General features: G+C 33.2%; 5 protein-coding genes across 6 annotated transcripts; 2 read left to right on the forward strand and 3 right to left on the reverse strand.

The window, feature by feature from the left end:
- The first annotated feature begins 6 nt into the window (after positions 1-6).
- Positions 7-2015, forward strand: LOC130505768 (ras-related protein RABE1a). Its single transcript, XM_057000369.1, has 8 exons — positions 7-148; positions 501-573; positions 670-770; positions 879-944; positions 1069-1166; positions 1263-1325; positions 1414-1506; positions 1727-2015. Exons 1-8 carry the CDS (start codon positions 76-78, stop codon positions 1805-1807), a joined length of 648 nt encoding a protein of 215 aa, XP_056856349.1. The 5' UTR covers positions 7-75; the 3' UTR covers positions 1808-2015.
- Positions 2016-2112: 97 nt separating this feature from the next.
- On the reverse strand, positions 2113-2839 carry LOC108848366 (zinc finger protein ZAT18). Its single transcript, XM_018621712.1, has one exon. It carries the CDS (start codon positions 2710-2712, stop codon positions 2185-2187), a length of 528 nt encoding a protein of 175 aa, XP_018477214.1. The 5' UTR covers positions 2713-2839; the 3' UTR covers positions 2113-2184.
- Positions 2840-3432: 593 nt separating this feature from the next.
- On the forward strand, positions 3433-4648 carry LOC130505769 (serine/threonine-protein kinase AFC1-like). Of its 2 annotated transcripts, none has more exons than XM_057000371.1 (4): positions 3433-3738; positions 3928-4024; positions 4109-4214; positions 4278-4648. In XM_057000371.1, the coding sequence occupies exons 2-4, from the start codon at positions 3975-3977 to the stop codon at positions 4446-4448; spliced, it is 327 nt and encodes a 108-aa protein (XP_056856351.1). In that variant the 5' UTR covers positions 3433-3738; positions 3928-3974; the 3' UTR covers positions 4449-4648. The 2 variants fall into 2 exon arrangements, with proteins under 2 accessions (XP_056856351.1, XP_056856352.1); XM_057000372.1 differs by having other exon boundaries at positions 4112-4214.
- On the reverse strand, positions 4591-6013 carry LOC108853865 (serine/threonine-protein kinase ZRK3). Its single transcript, XM_018627315.2, has one exon. The coding sequence runs from the start codon at positions 5832-5834 to the stop codon at positions 4752-4754; it is 1083 nt and encodes a 360-aa protein (XP_018482817.1). The 5' UTR covers positions 5835-6013; the 3' UTR covers positions 4591-4751.
- Positions 6014-8194: 2181 nt separating this feature from the next.
- On the reverse strand, positions 8195-10012 carry LOC108851181 (putative F-box/FBD/LRR-repeat protein At1g22000). The gene is made up of 3 exons (XM_057000370.1): positions 8839-10012; positions 8631-8797; positions 8195-8540 (listed from the first exon to the last, which is right to left on the reverse strand). The coding sequence occupies exons 1-3, from the start codon at positions 9971-9973 to the stop codon at positions 8220-8222; spliced, it is 1623 nt and encodes a 540-aa protein (XP_056856350.1). The 5' UTR covers positions 9974-10012; the 3' UTR covers positions 8195-8219.
- Between the last annotated feature and the right edge of the window lie 4937 nt (positions 10013-14949).

Raw genomic sequence — 14949 nt, forward strand, 5'->3', positions numbered from 1 at the left:
TTCTTCGTAACGTTGGTTGTTTTTTTTTGCGTCACACAGTGAATTGATTCTCGTCTATTACTACTCATTCTCGCGATGGCTGCTCCTCCTGCTAGAGCCCGTGCTGATTACGATTACCTCATCAAACTTCTCTTGATCGGAGACAGCGGTATGTTTCTTCACTCAGATCGCGATGCTGCATTTATCGATTTCGTTTATTTTTTTGTCGATTCGATTTGCTTTTTGTTTGACGGATCGAACAGTTAGTGATTTGAGTTTCTCGATCTTCCATTTACGACGAGTCAGGCCTGATGGTGATGTGATCTTTCATCAGCTTAGACTTTTGATTTCTGATAGAGAGTTTGTTGTTATCTAATGGAATGGGACTAATGGTTTTAAAATAGTCTTAACTTGAGCCATGTTGATCGTATACTTGTGTTGATTGCTGTAACTGTTTCCCTATTGTCTCAAGTTGTGGATTTATCTAAGCCTTTTCTTACTCGTAACTCTTGCTTTACCAGGTGTGGGTAAAAGTTGCCTCCTTCTACGTTTCTCTGATGGCTCATTCACCACCAGTTTCATCACAACTATTGGGTATGATCTCAATGCTCACACTTGCTCTTTCTTCTATGTGCTTGTCTGCTCTCATTCAAGTTGTTTTTGTTTGTTTGTTTGTTATGCGTTTGAAAGTATTGATTTCAAGATACGGACTATTGAGCTAGATGGGAAGAGAATCAAGCTGCAAATCTGGGATACTGCTGGACAGGAGCGGTTCAGGACTATCACAACTGGTTTCTCTTCCATTTTTTTTTTGCCTTTAGAATATACTCTTTCTGTTATATATGCATTCTATGGTGAGAACCTGGAATACCCACCCAAGTGGTTTCTTCTTATTGCAGCATACTACCGTGGAGCCATGGGCATCTTGCTCGTGTATGATGTCACTGATGAATCATCTTTCAACAGTAAGTATTTATCTTTAGTTTCAAATTACAGTCCAATTCTAGCCTCTAGGCATCGTGCAAGTTTATACTCTTCCATCTGTTTAGCATTATTATTGTTTTCTAATCACATTTGTTCTTTTTCCAGATATCAGGAATTGGATCCGTAACATTGAGCAGCACGCTTCTGATAATGTCAACAAGATTCTTGTGGGGAACAAGGCTGATATGGATGAAAGCAAACGAGTCTCTCTCTTTTACCCTTCTCATTTATCTTCCTGCTTATTCACTTACATGATTTTGTCTAGTTAGCGAACACACTGATGCGTTTTGTTTTCCCAGGCTGTGCCAAAAGCGAAGGGTCAAGCTCTTGCAGATGAATACGGAATGAAGTTTTTCGAGACTGTATGTTGTGGTTCTATGTTTTTGTTACGTGTAAGGTCCAACTCTTTTTTGGTTTGGTTAATTAACGTTGATGAGTTTGGTTTTGCAGAGTGCCAAGACTAACCTAAACGTTGAGGAAGTTTTCTTTTCAATTGGTAAAGACATTAAGCAAAGACTTGCAGATACCGATGCAAAGGCTGAGGTTCGTTGGTTTTCAAAATTTTATTTTCAATGTCATCATCATCTTAATACATTGAAATTGTCATCTCCATCATACATTGCAATTAGGTTGTGTGAAGGTATAGAGTAATAAGTTTAGAGCTTTATCAATCATATGATAAGTCCAGTATTGATCAAACTTAACATTTTACCGTGTGTACCAAATGGTTTTAACGTTGTTTCTTTTTATCTGATGTTTGTAGCCACAAACAATCAAAATCAACCAAACCGATCAGGGTGCAGGGACATCTCAAGCTACTCAGAAATCAGCATGTTGTGGTTAGTAGAAAACTGGTCCCTCACACCACCATCGAAGGAGAGAATCTGGCTTCTGAGAAAGAAAATCTTCTAAATGCGATGGTGTTTTCTACGTATTCTTTTTACAATTCTCTGTTTCCCCCTAACGGGTATAGTGTGAAGGACATATGTTTCTGGTATGGACTCCCTCACATCAGACTTGACTTGTGATAATATCAGATTTTCTCACTCACACTCCAACCGCATCTTTTTCTATTTGATCTTGCTGTGAAACTGGTACCACTTGTGATATTTGCAGCAACTGTTATGAATTTGTATATACATGACCAAAAGAATGAAAATAATATTTGGCAAGAGAAATTACAACAAAATTACTAATAGGATTTGTATATGCACACTAAAACTAGTTTACAGACTTCAAATCAATCTGTGGAACCAAATTCTTTGCAAAGATATATACAAGATCATTCTCCAAGGGAGTTAGATTCAGGTCCAAGCGCATAGCCATCTTGCTGCTATTGCATCGATTCATAACCGGACTGGTACTATATATCATAGAAGAGATAACAGATTGTTCATTTATCATGCTCGCCCTGTGCTTTCTCATGTGACCACCTAAAGCTTGACCGGTCCCAAACATTTGTCCGCAGATTGAACACTTATGCACAGCATTCTCATTGTTCCGAATCTTGTCTTGTTCTTGCTCAACATTCAGCAGCTTAGGTTTCTTGTGGCTGGCTCTATGACCTCCGAGAGCTTGGAACGAATCAAATTTCCGGTTACACGTTTTGCATTCAAAGCGGTTATCATTGCTTTTGCTTCCGGTAGGATCGATTTGCTTGACCACAAAACTATGAGATAACATCGTTAGAGTCTTTACCATGTCTATATGCGTGATGAAATCTTCGTCATCCGACCGGTCTCTCTTCATGTTTTTATCGGTTGAGTACTCCCCGAGAAGAGAAAAGAGCAAGATAGAACGAATAAGTTTAGGTATTGATTGGTTTACCTAGAAAATATGCGAAGAAAAAGCAGCTGGCTATTGTAAGAGTATCTTAGTTATGAAGATTAGGGAGTATTTTATAAGCAAAATTAAAGAACGTTTCAGAGATTTTGACTTCGGTATTCAAATAAATTAAGCAGCACTACTGGTTTGACTAAGCCTACAACATGCTAAACAGAACGTAAAAGTCTCTTGCAATTGCGTCCGAAATATAATCACCTAAAATAATTTTTAATGTCGGTAGTAATTAGTTGCACATTGTTATTACATGTTGTTCGCTTCTAAATTTGTAAGCAAACACATGATTTTTTATTGACCATGTATCCAAACGAGCACGTGGATATTTACCTTCGGAAAGTCAAATGACAACTGCATTCTCAAAAATCAAAATCTGACAACTACTCTTTACCTAGCACTCTTTGTACTCGGAATCTATAGGCTATAGATGTATATGCATCATGTATTGGAAGTGTACACTGCATCATGCACACGTATACACACGTCATGGCGGCTAAACCGGATTTAGATTATGGTTTAGTTTAAACTAGAGCTAGAGTTGAAATTTGAAAGTCAATTGGCTTTTTAATTGGCTATTTAATTGGCTTTATGTAATTTTCATACAGACTGTATCATGGAGGTATACTGACATGCATTTAACGCCCCGACCCGTTAACATGCGTGAGTCCTCACATCCACTCATACTAAATCTCATCCTTATTAGACGTCCGGCGAATTATCAGAAAAGTTCGGTAGATTTGATATATTGATATTGCAAATACGACCCGACTGTTCCCTATATTTTGTCCTCACTCTACTGTATCGAGAATGACCAACTTTCACCAGCTTTCCGATAGACCAATTTTCATCAGCTTTCCGATAGGTCATCTATCCGTCGATTGTTCCAGTTCGAACATGTTTAACTCTAGAGTTTTCTCTAAATGATTAACCAAAAAAGTAAGTGCATTTAATATTTTATTGGTAGATAATATCTTATTGGTATTAGCTATCGGTATTTAATATCTTCTGGACTTTATCACTGGGGTTGGATGGAACTATCCATGTGATCTGTGGAGTATTGGTTGCATACTTGTTGAAATTTGTTCGGCGAGTAACTTACTGCGTACATATTTTCATTAACACCAGGATTCATCTTACCATTGTCTCAATCGAACATGCATTTCTTCTAAATAATGGAAAGGGTACGAGGACCGTTACCGCCTCATATGGTGCTCAGAGCTGAGTAAGAACAACAAGATCATCCTTTAAGCAGCACCCTATTAGTAACAAGATCAAAGTTATGTCAAAATCAAAACTGTTCTTGCAGCAGGCGCTCTGAGAGATACTTCAGGCGAGGTGCAAAGTTAGATTGGCCTGAAGGTGTGACATCAAGAGACAGCTTAAAAGCAGTATGGAAATTTCCGAGGTTACCGGTATATAAACTCTCAAGGATCAATATTAAATAACTTTGGACTTGACATTCACTTATCATGCAGCATGTGGATCACTCAGCAAAAGACGATCTGATAGATTTATTACAAGGGCTGCTTGAATATGATCCACCGGTGAGGCTCAAGGCAAGAGAAGTATTGAGCCATCCATTCTTCACAAGAAGCCTGGAACAAAGTATTCCCTTTAACCCAATCCCCTCATCCATTTTTATATAACCACAAAAACTAAAAAGAAGAAACAGCAGATGAATGTTTGGATCAGATCTGCAATTTCTGGTTTTCTTCACTTGTCTTGAAAAAAGAGAGAGAGTGGTGTACATGATTTTTATGTCTATTTAGTTGCCTTATATAAAGATCATTAAAAAAACAGAGTGGTGTACAGACTTTCTATCTATTACATGTTAAATTGTTTTAAATCTTATTGTCTTTCAAACTTCTTTCACATGTTATATGTAAGGATCGTGTACTTTGGCTATCTATTATATTCTTGTCCATGAAAAAAATGTAATAAAAGTTGTGTCAGAACAGAGGATCCCTTAGAAATGATGTTTCAGCCCGCTTGAGTTCTTTAGCTACCTGGATCATCTTCGGTCGGTCTTCATCCCTCTCCTTACAACATCTCACTGCAAGTAAAACACAAGCTTCCACCTGCAATCTTTGAGCACTCGTAACATCTTTCATCATCATAGGATCAATTACTTCAATGAGCTTCCCAACCTCGTTTAACCCTTTCACATATTCAAGAATACCTACCTGATAGCCATCAGATACGGTGAAGTAAACCGATCTACCACTGAGAAGAACCATCAACAAGACTCCAAAGCTGTACACATCAGTATACTCCGACACAACCAATGTTGCAAAATATAACGGATCTAGATACCCGTACGTACCCAGCACGTCTTCAGCTTCTATCTGTGATTTTCCTTCCTCGAGCGATATTGAGAAAGACATATCCGACAGCTTTGCGGTCCAGTTCTTGTCCAAGAAAACGTGCATCGGTTTAACATCTCTATATATGATGATCTTAGGGAAGGCCATGTGAAGATAAGCCAAAGCGTTCGCAATCTCCTTTGCAATCTTTAGCCTCAAACTCAAAGGCAGTAAAGATTCCTCCCCGTTAATGGTGGTAACACCTCCTCGAGGATTCAAGACTCCATGTTCTGCATGTTCAAAAACAAGAACTGGAAAAGGGAACTCGAGACAAGATCCTAGTAGTTTAAGAAAGTTGCTGTGGCTGCTCATCCGAGCAGACAAGACTATGTCTTTGTAAACCTCTCCTACTCTGCGATCAGTGACTTTATACTCGGAGAATCTTTTGATCATGTAAGATCTATCTTCGATAACTCCTCTGTACCATATGTAGAACCCTTCTTGGGCGATAGAACAACTGGCGTCGAAGTGGTTGGTAGCTTTAAGGATCTGAGAAGAGGAAAAGCTGCGTATAGGAATGGTTTTACCGTTGCAATCAGCGATGAGTTCTTTGAGTAAGATGCTTCCATTCTCCAAGAATCTCATTTGCTTCTTTATGCTTCTTTCCTTGTTCTTCCGAAACGAACCAGAACTCAGATTGTTCTTTAACTTCTTCACCATTGAATCCATTGAACAGTTGATTAGTTGTCGTAGCAGAGATGTTCAGCTTTACTCAGTTTGTTTTTGTTTCTTTGTTTAGTTGGTTTGACTAGAGAAACCCTCCGTTGAAAAGTCATAAACTTCGTCCGGAGTTGTAGACTAAAGCATATAAATACAAACGTTATGTTCTCATGAAACTGCTAAGAAACAAAGTGTCTATATTCACCGACGATGGACATTTGTAATAAAGTCTGCGTAATTGGTATGATACTTTTGGAAACGTTATGAGAAGATCATATATGTAGCTTAAGTAACTGAGCAGAGAGAGGTAGAACATAGTACAAGAGTATCAAACTTGTGTACTTTCTCATTCAGAATCAGAGCTCTGTGTTATCGGGTAAAATCAATATATTTTACAGAATATCCGATTTGATCCGTCGATTCAGTAAAAAATAATAAAAATTTCATTTTTTCAAAATTTATTAAAAGAAAAAGAAATTTTTTAATAAAAATAATAATATTTCATTATAAATTATTTAAAAACTGTATACTTTTAAAAATTTAATGACCAAATAATTAATTTAGTGAATAAAATAACTAAAGATCTATTTAGATATATTAAATTATATGTATATGTACATTACGGATCAGATCAGATATTTGTTTTTTTAAATGAGTATTTGTGATTTTCTCCTTATTTGACGAATATTGAATTTTAATATTTGTTTCGATTCGTAAAGTTACAGATATCCTGATTTTTAGGATTGAATTGAAACGAATAACGGATCGAATCAAATTTTACGGATATTTTGCCCACCCCTAATATTGTTATCAATACTATTAAAACATAATCTAACTTTTATCAGACTATGTTTTGAACTATAAAAAATTATAACAGTCCAACTAAAATAGATCCATTAGTTTTTATCATATAATATTTTTTAACTGATAACATGGAGATTCATTATATCGACACAAAATAATGAAAAAATAAATAATATATATAGAAGAAAGTCTATAAATTAAATTAATACTCGACAAATAAATAGACACAATAATTAATAAATTTTACTGGTCTTGAATTAGACATAGGTAAAATATAACTTAATTCGATAAAATAACAATTACATAAATATTGTATATATAACTTTTATACAAACATAAACAAATCATTTAAAAAATGAATTTATCTTTCATTTTTAAAAAATCAATATTCTGATGTTTTAATTGAATTTGAGATAAAATACATTTTATATACTACCACCAAATTCAACACACATTATATATCAAATAATTGAATTAAGTGGAAAAAATGTAACTAATATTTAGTATCATAAAGTTAATTTTTTGGACAACTGAAACAACTATTGTAAACAAGTAAAATATATATTATTACATATAATATCTTTTCACCTAAAACTTTCTAAAAGACAAAAAATCATTATCATGCACATTTCTTGTAAATGTAAATCTAAAACACAAGCCACAAAACTACACAAAAAATAATAATTTTGATCACAAGTAAAGTATATCCAGTCCGGACAGACCAATCCTTAGTAATAAAAAAATGAATGTAAGACTCTCTCACTATGTCTTCTTCCACTATATTATTGGAGAAATTAAGATTACCATAACCGTTACAATCAGCTACAAGTTCATTTAAGAAGTCATGCTTTAGTTCTTCAAGAACCATCTTTCTTCATGGAAGTCTTTAAGAAGGTTGCTGCAACTTATTAAATGTTTTCATTTACAGAATTGAAAAAAGAGAGTGGTGTACATGATATAGATGTCTATTTAGTTGGCTTATATAAAGATCATACATCATACTTTTGATATGATTTTGACTAGGGGTAGACCAATCCAACCTATATTCGAACCAAACCGGCCTAAACCAAACCAAAGTATTATTTTCCCAACCATTTTGTTAAAATTTTTATTAACCTAATTGGTTTGGTTTGGTTCAGTTTTAAACCGAAATATACCAAAAATCGAAGTGTTTATTTAATTAGATTAATACATTTGACCAAAACACTAAATATACCAATAATATTAATATTTAAAATATTTAAATTCCGGCTTCAACTTTTCAGCATGACTGCTCTTGATGGTTTAAATGGTTCCATAATCTTCAAAATGCTCCGAACTGTACATCATCCTGCAAAGACTTTAATACCGACGCTAAACATGGATAACAAACTCTAAAACCAGTTGATTTGATATACGTACACAAAGTTAATGTGTGCTTCTTCCCGATATATTTGATGGTTTAATACGACAATATGATTAACAGAAACCACTTGACTAATGGCAAACAAACATGAACAATGAAATAAAATTAGTTGGTTTGATACAACAAAAGGATTAGAAGAAACCACTTGACTAGTGGCAAACACACATGAACCATATGAAATAAAATCAGGCCCTCAGTTCATCTGAAACACTCATATATTCTACATGAGTGGAGAAGAGAAGCTGGGATGATGCTGAAACCCTATACATAGACTCCAAATCTTTCATCTTCTTTCTATCTTTATGGTTGCTGGTTGATTTCAAAGAGAATCCAGCTCTCTTTAAACACTCTGAGTTCGCAAAGATGTAGTTTATGAATTCTCTCTCTTCGTTTCTTCCTTCATATTCTCTCCACTCAAATATCTCGAGATGGGTTGACAAACATCCGGGAACAGAACTTGGTTGGTTCCATGAAAGTGGCAACTCCTCCGCAAGTTGAAGGAATGTCTGCAAAGCAAGAGATAACATTGTGAATCGTACATTTACTTTTTATTTTACTAGTCTATAATAAAAACTTGAATGAATTAAAGGACAAACCTTGTCGATGAGAAGAACTTTTAGATTAGGAGAATTTTGAAGCAACATCATTAGTGGTTGTAACCAGTCTAAATCGTGTACAAGTATTATCTTACACTCCATAAGATGAGAGTAGCCAATAGTGCTAAACCACGCAGCGATGAACACAACAACACATAAGTAAAACCCTATATGTGTTTATATATATGTTTTCTGCATATGTTCTTTCTCAGGTATGTAATAACAATGCCAATGAAGAAAATAAAAATGATGAAACTGAAAAGAGCACTACATACCGTTGCATAGCTCAAAACAAATTCGACACACATGAGCGAGGAAAGAGATGTCCTAAACCTGTAATCAGGGTAGAAAAGGAAGTTGATATTTGCCTTCTCAAGGCGAGGTTCGTTTGCGATCGAGTAAGAGTCTCTCGAGTGATCTGTGATGAAGATTTTCTTTAAAGCCGGAGAATCTATTACTAAACTCCCCTCAATGCCTTCGTCATGTGGTTTTAATTCCACATAATGATATGATAAAAATACCAACAAAGGGGCTTTTATATTGAAAACTTTTACGTTGTCTTGGTGGTGACGTTCCACGATCAATTTTTTTAGAAGAGGACAACTCAAAAATAATCGGGCCAAAGAATCTTCATCTTTGTATACCACAGAGTCAAGTTGAAGATTTTTGAGGGATGGGAGGCATGCTAGAGAAGGAACATCCACAAGAACCTTGTTGGAAAGGCCTAGAGAAACGAGTGTATCACATGTGTAAAGGTTATTAGGTAACCTAGTAGGCTCTGCGGACCATCTGAGAATAAACCCTAGCTCACGGACTCTACGATGAACCGCTTTTTTAATCCAGTTTCCAACATCAACATCAACCTGACGTCCTGTATCGACTTCTATAAGTAATGATTCTAAAACAGGTGCCTTATGGGCTTGTAATGACTCGTCAATAAACCGCAAAAGCCACTGTCGTCGCTGATCACTTCTGCCAAAAAAACGCTCAAGTAAACGACCAAGTAAACCGCCAATAATTACTTTGTTAGTATCATCATTGATCATCTCTAGGTAGTTGAGCTCTGGCACCATCTTCCAAATAGACCGCCATCTTTTTGACAAAATCATTGTAAGCACTGCATATTTTGTTGGCACAAACAACAATATCCGCACAAGCAAATCGTCTGGTAACGCACTTATTCTGTCTTCAACCTCAAAACTTTTGAGGTTTCTCTTCGGGAATCGTCGGGATGTTTGTTCTAGCAGTTTTGGAATCCCTTTTTCTAGTAGTATCGAAATCAAATATCCCACCTGCAACCCAACATGAATTGAGCTGAAACATGATAAAAGCTTCCCTAACATATTTCCCTGTGAAACTACACCAACAACGCTTTAGGCTATGGTTGAGGGTTTTGATTTAATTAGGATATATATACACGCACGTGGGATTGATTGTGATTTTTTATTTTTTTACTAGCGATTTTCCGGCGCTACGCGCCGGGTTCATATGTTATACTTTTACATAAATTTATAAATTATTATATGGTCTTAACAAATAAAATATGTTAATATAAAAATAAAAATATATTAAAATTGATATTTTATGATTTTTTTGATAGTGTGGTTAGTGACCGTAGTGCATTACTTTGTTTGAAATTGTTTAGTTCAAAGTGTAATAGCATAAGTGGTTGTTACTAATCAATTTAATAAAAATAGAATAAAAAACCGATAGTCATAACAAAATTAATTTAGTTGGAATTTAAACACAAAACAAAGTTGATGTTTTATATAGAGAAATACTTATATTATTAATTATCAAATAACTATATATGAACTATAAATTTTTTACTAATATATTTAGTTCAAATAATAGAAAAATGGAATACGTTTCAAATTCTATAAAAAATAAGGGTAATGTGTCATTTTTGTTAAAATAATTGGTGAATAATATTTTTTAAAATTACCATGTTGACTTTTAAAATATAGAGTTTTCGAGTTGTTTGTGTTATTTTAGTTTCAAGGTCTCTCAAAAAGATGTATCTTAAAATAAGAAACATAAAATTATTTTCTATAATTTTGTTATAGTGGAAGATTTTGTGTGTTCATAACGAAATTCTTGTTTGTCCACCCTTATTTAGAAATATCAACGAATCTTAATATGAATCTAAATATGATCTAAAAACTATAAATGGTTCCTAAACTTCTCTATTTAATGGATAACTTCTATTTTAACCGGAATGGAACAATTTCACCAGATCTTCCTAATAAAAAGTCAATTTGTTAATTAGTAAATAAGATGTTAGCATCTATAACAATCATGAGAAAGACAATTTCTAACTATCTGTGACATTCGGGCTTTATGACTTGTTGCATTTAGTAATGGTTTTCACAATAAATAGTTAGTGTAGTGCAAAAGATTAATGGTGAGGGTGGTGTGTGGTTTACATCAATTTTAAATAACTTTGGCAACCAGACAATGTTTTTAAATTTCTCTCAGAGTGGAAGTAATGATTCTTTTTTTAGTTAAATTTTAAGAGTATATTAATCATATTCACGGTTTTTAAAATGTATAGCATGCATTAGAGAAGTTATTGGTTTCCTTGCACAATGTAACATGGGAAGATACCATAGAGTTTATGTGTCAATACCAATAGACCAAATGTTAGTCTTTTGGACTTGAATCGCCATTAATTACTAAACATTATTAGAGTGGGATGAGTGGAATTTCTAGACTGATTATATGACGGTTACGTCAATTGCGTTAAAGAAGGAGAATCGTAGAGGCTCCATTCTCCATCATCAACATCAAATACAAAGAAACCCTATAAACCAGTGTTTTGAGACCCAACCCCAGACACTGAACCGGACGATTTACCGGATCTCTAGATCATTGGGTCAACCGTGGATGAACCGCGGTTTAGTAAATGAATTAGTTTTATTATATAATAATATATTAGCTATGAAAATAAATATATAAAAACTAAAGTTAATATTTTAAATGTTTTCAAACATAAAGTAATTGTTTGTATATGTATCTATTCTATGTTTATTTTTTTTTGAAAATACTTAACTTTAGTTTCCATTTTTGTATTTTAAAGTATTTAAAAAAATATGTAACATAAGAGTTATGAAATTTAAAAAAGATCAAGACATAAATTTCATAATAAATTAAACTTCCAATCCAAAATTAAAACATCATTGTAATAAATTGTCAATAACAAAAGTAAACTAACACCTAATCATAATTAACACCAAAACACATTAAATAAAATTGAGAAAAGATTTTAATTATTAAAAGGAGAATGCCAAATGACATTTTTCCCCCCCCCCAAAGAAAAAAAAACTCAACTTTATTATATAAGATGTTTCGGACTTATCTTAACGAATAATAAATAAAACTAAAGTTAATCACTGAGACCCACCACGCTTATCTTGAGCCTAGAAGCATAGAAGCCCATGGTTTTCTAACATATTATTTTTGCTTAAATAGGCTTAATGGTTTTCAAACCTCCATTAAAAGTGGTTATTTATTCGGTTAATTGCTCCGAGTGATTCAACAGCTTACAGTAAGAACTAGTCATTCCATCCCTATATACTAAAGCGCAAGTCGCCTGACTAATCAAAAATTGATATGTGGAATAATTTTGTAAAAAAAGAAAAATTCAATAAAAACTCTATACGTTCTAAACTTTTCTAAAACGGTAAAAAGCAAAATTTCCTTAATTTTCTCTTATCACCACTACCACGTTCTAATTTGATATCCCTATATTTTTTCATATGGCCTCAAACAGTTTTAACTCTTCTTATATAACTTTTAAACAACTAAAATTTCTTTTCCATCCTTTCTTTTTTACCGTAGCTTCTTCTTCATCTTTGTTTTTGTATGTTTGAATGTAGCAAAAAAAAATTTACACAAGTTTATGTCTCGCCTTTATTCATTTTTTTACTTCTTAACTTAACACTCTAACTTTTTTTGCATGATTTAGGTTGGAGATGGTATTTAAGAGATTGCTGTTTCAATTCATTTTTCGAGAAAAAAACTCAGATCTTTGTCAACAACTTAGAAAACTGTAAGTATATCTGAATCTACTATGTATAAATTGGTATTTGCAAATCTGTTTGTTATTGTTTGACTATTTCCAATTATATTTTCTTATTACAGAGCATATTCAAATATCTTACAAATCTGTTTATAAATTCATTGTATACAAATTGACTATACTATTCCTTTTCTGTTTTCTCTTTGATTTCCAGGTTGGTTTCAACCGTTAAGGTAGAGGAAAGAGATGGAAAAGAACCACAGCAGGCCTTGACAAAAAGAAAATCTCAACAGATAAGTTCAAAATGTTTTTTTCTCTTATATCATTAATCAAGCATTTATATTTCAACCGCATTCCAGATATCAAACTTAAGAATAACTATTTTTCAGTACAGTTTAATGTTTTGTAATTTATTTTAGCTTCACTTTTATTATATTAAAAATAAATCTATTTATACTTTAAAGAAGACTTATTTAGAAAAACAATATAAATAAAACTGAATGGATCAAATGTAGTAATTTTAACTATATTTTATGCGTAATTATATATTAATTTGGTTTCCAGTGACAAAAAAAAAGTTTGGTTTCCATAAAAATGTTTATTTTCAAGAAAACATAAGAATTATACTAACCGTGTCTAACTGTTAAGACAGTATTTCTAATTTTAGATTTCAATTTTATTCAGCTCCTGCAAAATGACTTATAAAACATATCTCAGATAATAGGCAGAAAATTAGAATTTCGCAAAATAATTTAAATGTAATAAAAAAGCTGGTCCGTGCTTAGCACGGGATGTTACACTAGTTTCAAAATAATACATGTTTTAGAGTTTTCACACATATTAAAAAAAGGAAAATTGCCGATAGAGAACAAAAAACAAGGATGTTGTTCCTTTGGTATAAATTATTTTTTGTTCAATTTTTCTCTTTTTTATCCTTTGTATTTCTGAAAACTAATGAAATAAATACTTTTGTGAATAAAAATATATTAAAATATAAACAATTAATAAAACACCCATATACACAAGCTAATATTTTTTTTTTCAAAAAGTTGATAAATAAAAATTCGAAAATACGTTCTACTAAGGTATAATGTGCCTTTTACGGAAAATGATATAGTAGAAAATGATTTCTAAAATAAACACGTTCATCTACTATTTTTAGAACGTACATTCTACTATTTACTAACTAAATAAGTGGAATGCGCATTCTACTAATCGTAAAGCTATCTACTTTTCGTCCGAATGCATCTTCTACTTTTATTAAGTATTCTAAATTTTGAGAAATGTGTTTTCTAAAATGTACTCTTATGTCTACTAAAAGTAGAAAGCGTGTTCTGGGTTTTTGTCAATCTTCTAAACTTTTAGAAGTTGCCTTCTACGGATAAGATTACCTGATTTTTGCGAAAATTAATGAAAGTTTCAGTTAAGAAAATATTTTTAAAATCTCCTTAAAATATTCTAACTTCCTAAAACGTGTTATTTTCGATTTTACTTGTCAAAAAATAATAAAAAAACGATTCTCACCTTTCTTCTTCATCAATCTATGGTTTCTCCATAGCTTTTCTTTTGATTTTTTCACAAACTCTTGTTCTCTATGATGCATATCTATACCACATGTGGTGTTTGGAAATTAGGTGCAACTACTGGATGTGTTTTTCTGCTGATGACAAAGGGGTTAGGCTACAGTTATTGGAATCAAATTCTACTTTAAAGGATTTAAAAAGAATGGTTGTGGAGGATTTTGATATGGAAGAAGATAACTTAGCCGATTTGGAGTTCAATTATCTACCTACTAAGTTGATCAATACATCAACTTCCCCACCTGTGATAATTTCAAACGATCGACAGCTTAAGAATTTTGTTGGTTATGTTCAAAAGAATGTTTCTACTCAGTTGTGTGTAACATCTAAAGCCAAGGCTCAGAATCCGAATGAAGTAGACTTTGATCTTAACAAGTCGCCAGCTGATTCAAGTGCTGATGAAGAGGAGAGCAACTCGTTGAATAGAAGGGACGAGTCAGCTCCTCTGTTTGCTGAGACGCAGAGGAAGAAAAAGAAAGAAAAGCCGGAAGCAGTCGAAGTTGATGAGGATGGCTACGATGCTGATATTGTGATCTCTGAAAAAGAGAACATAGATAATATGTCAAAGTATTCTCTGCTCCATGTTGTTAAGAAAGAACAATATTTTGAGAACAAAACTTTGCTGAAGGCGATTTTCGAGATATGTGCAATGAAGCATAACTTTGACTACCAGGTTATCAAAACGGATAGGAAAGTTTGGTATGTTAGATGTGCGGAT

The sequence above is a fragment of the Raphanus sativus genome, unplaced genomic scaffold, assembly GCF_000801105.2.
Source record: "Raphanus sativus cultivar WK10039 unplaced genomic scaffold, ASM80110v3 Scaffold2566, whole genome shotgun sequence".
Classification (NCBI taxonomy): Eukaryota; Viridiplantae; Streptophyta; class Magnoliopsida; order Brassicales; family Brassicaceae; genus Raphanus; species Raphanus sativus.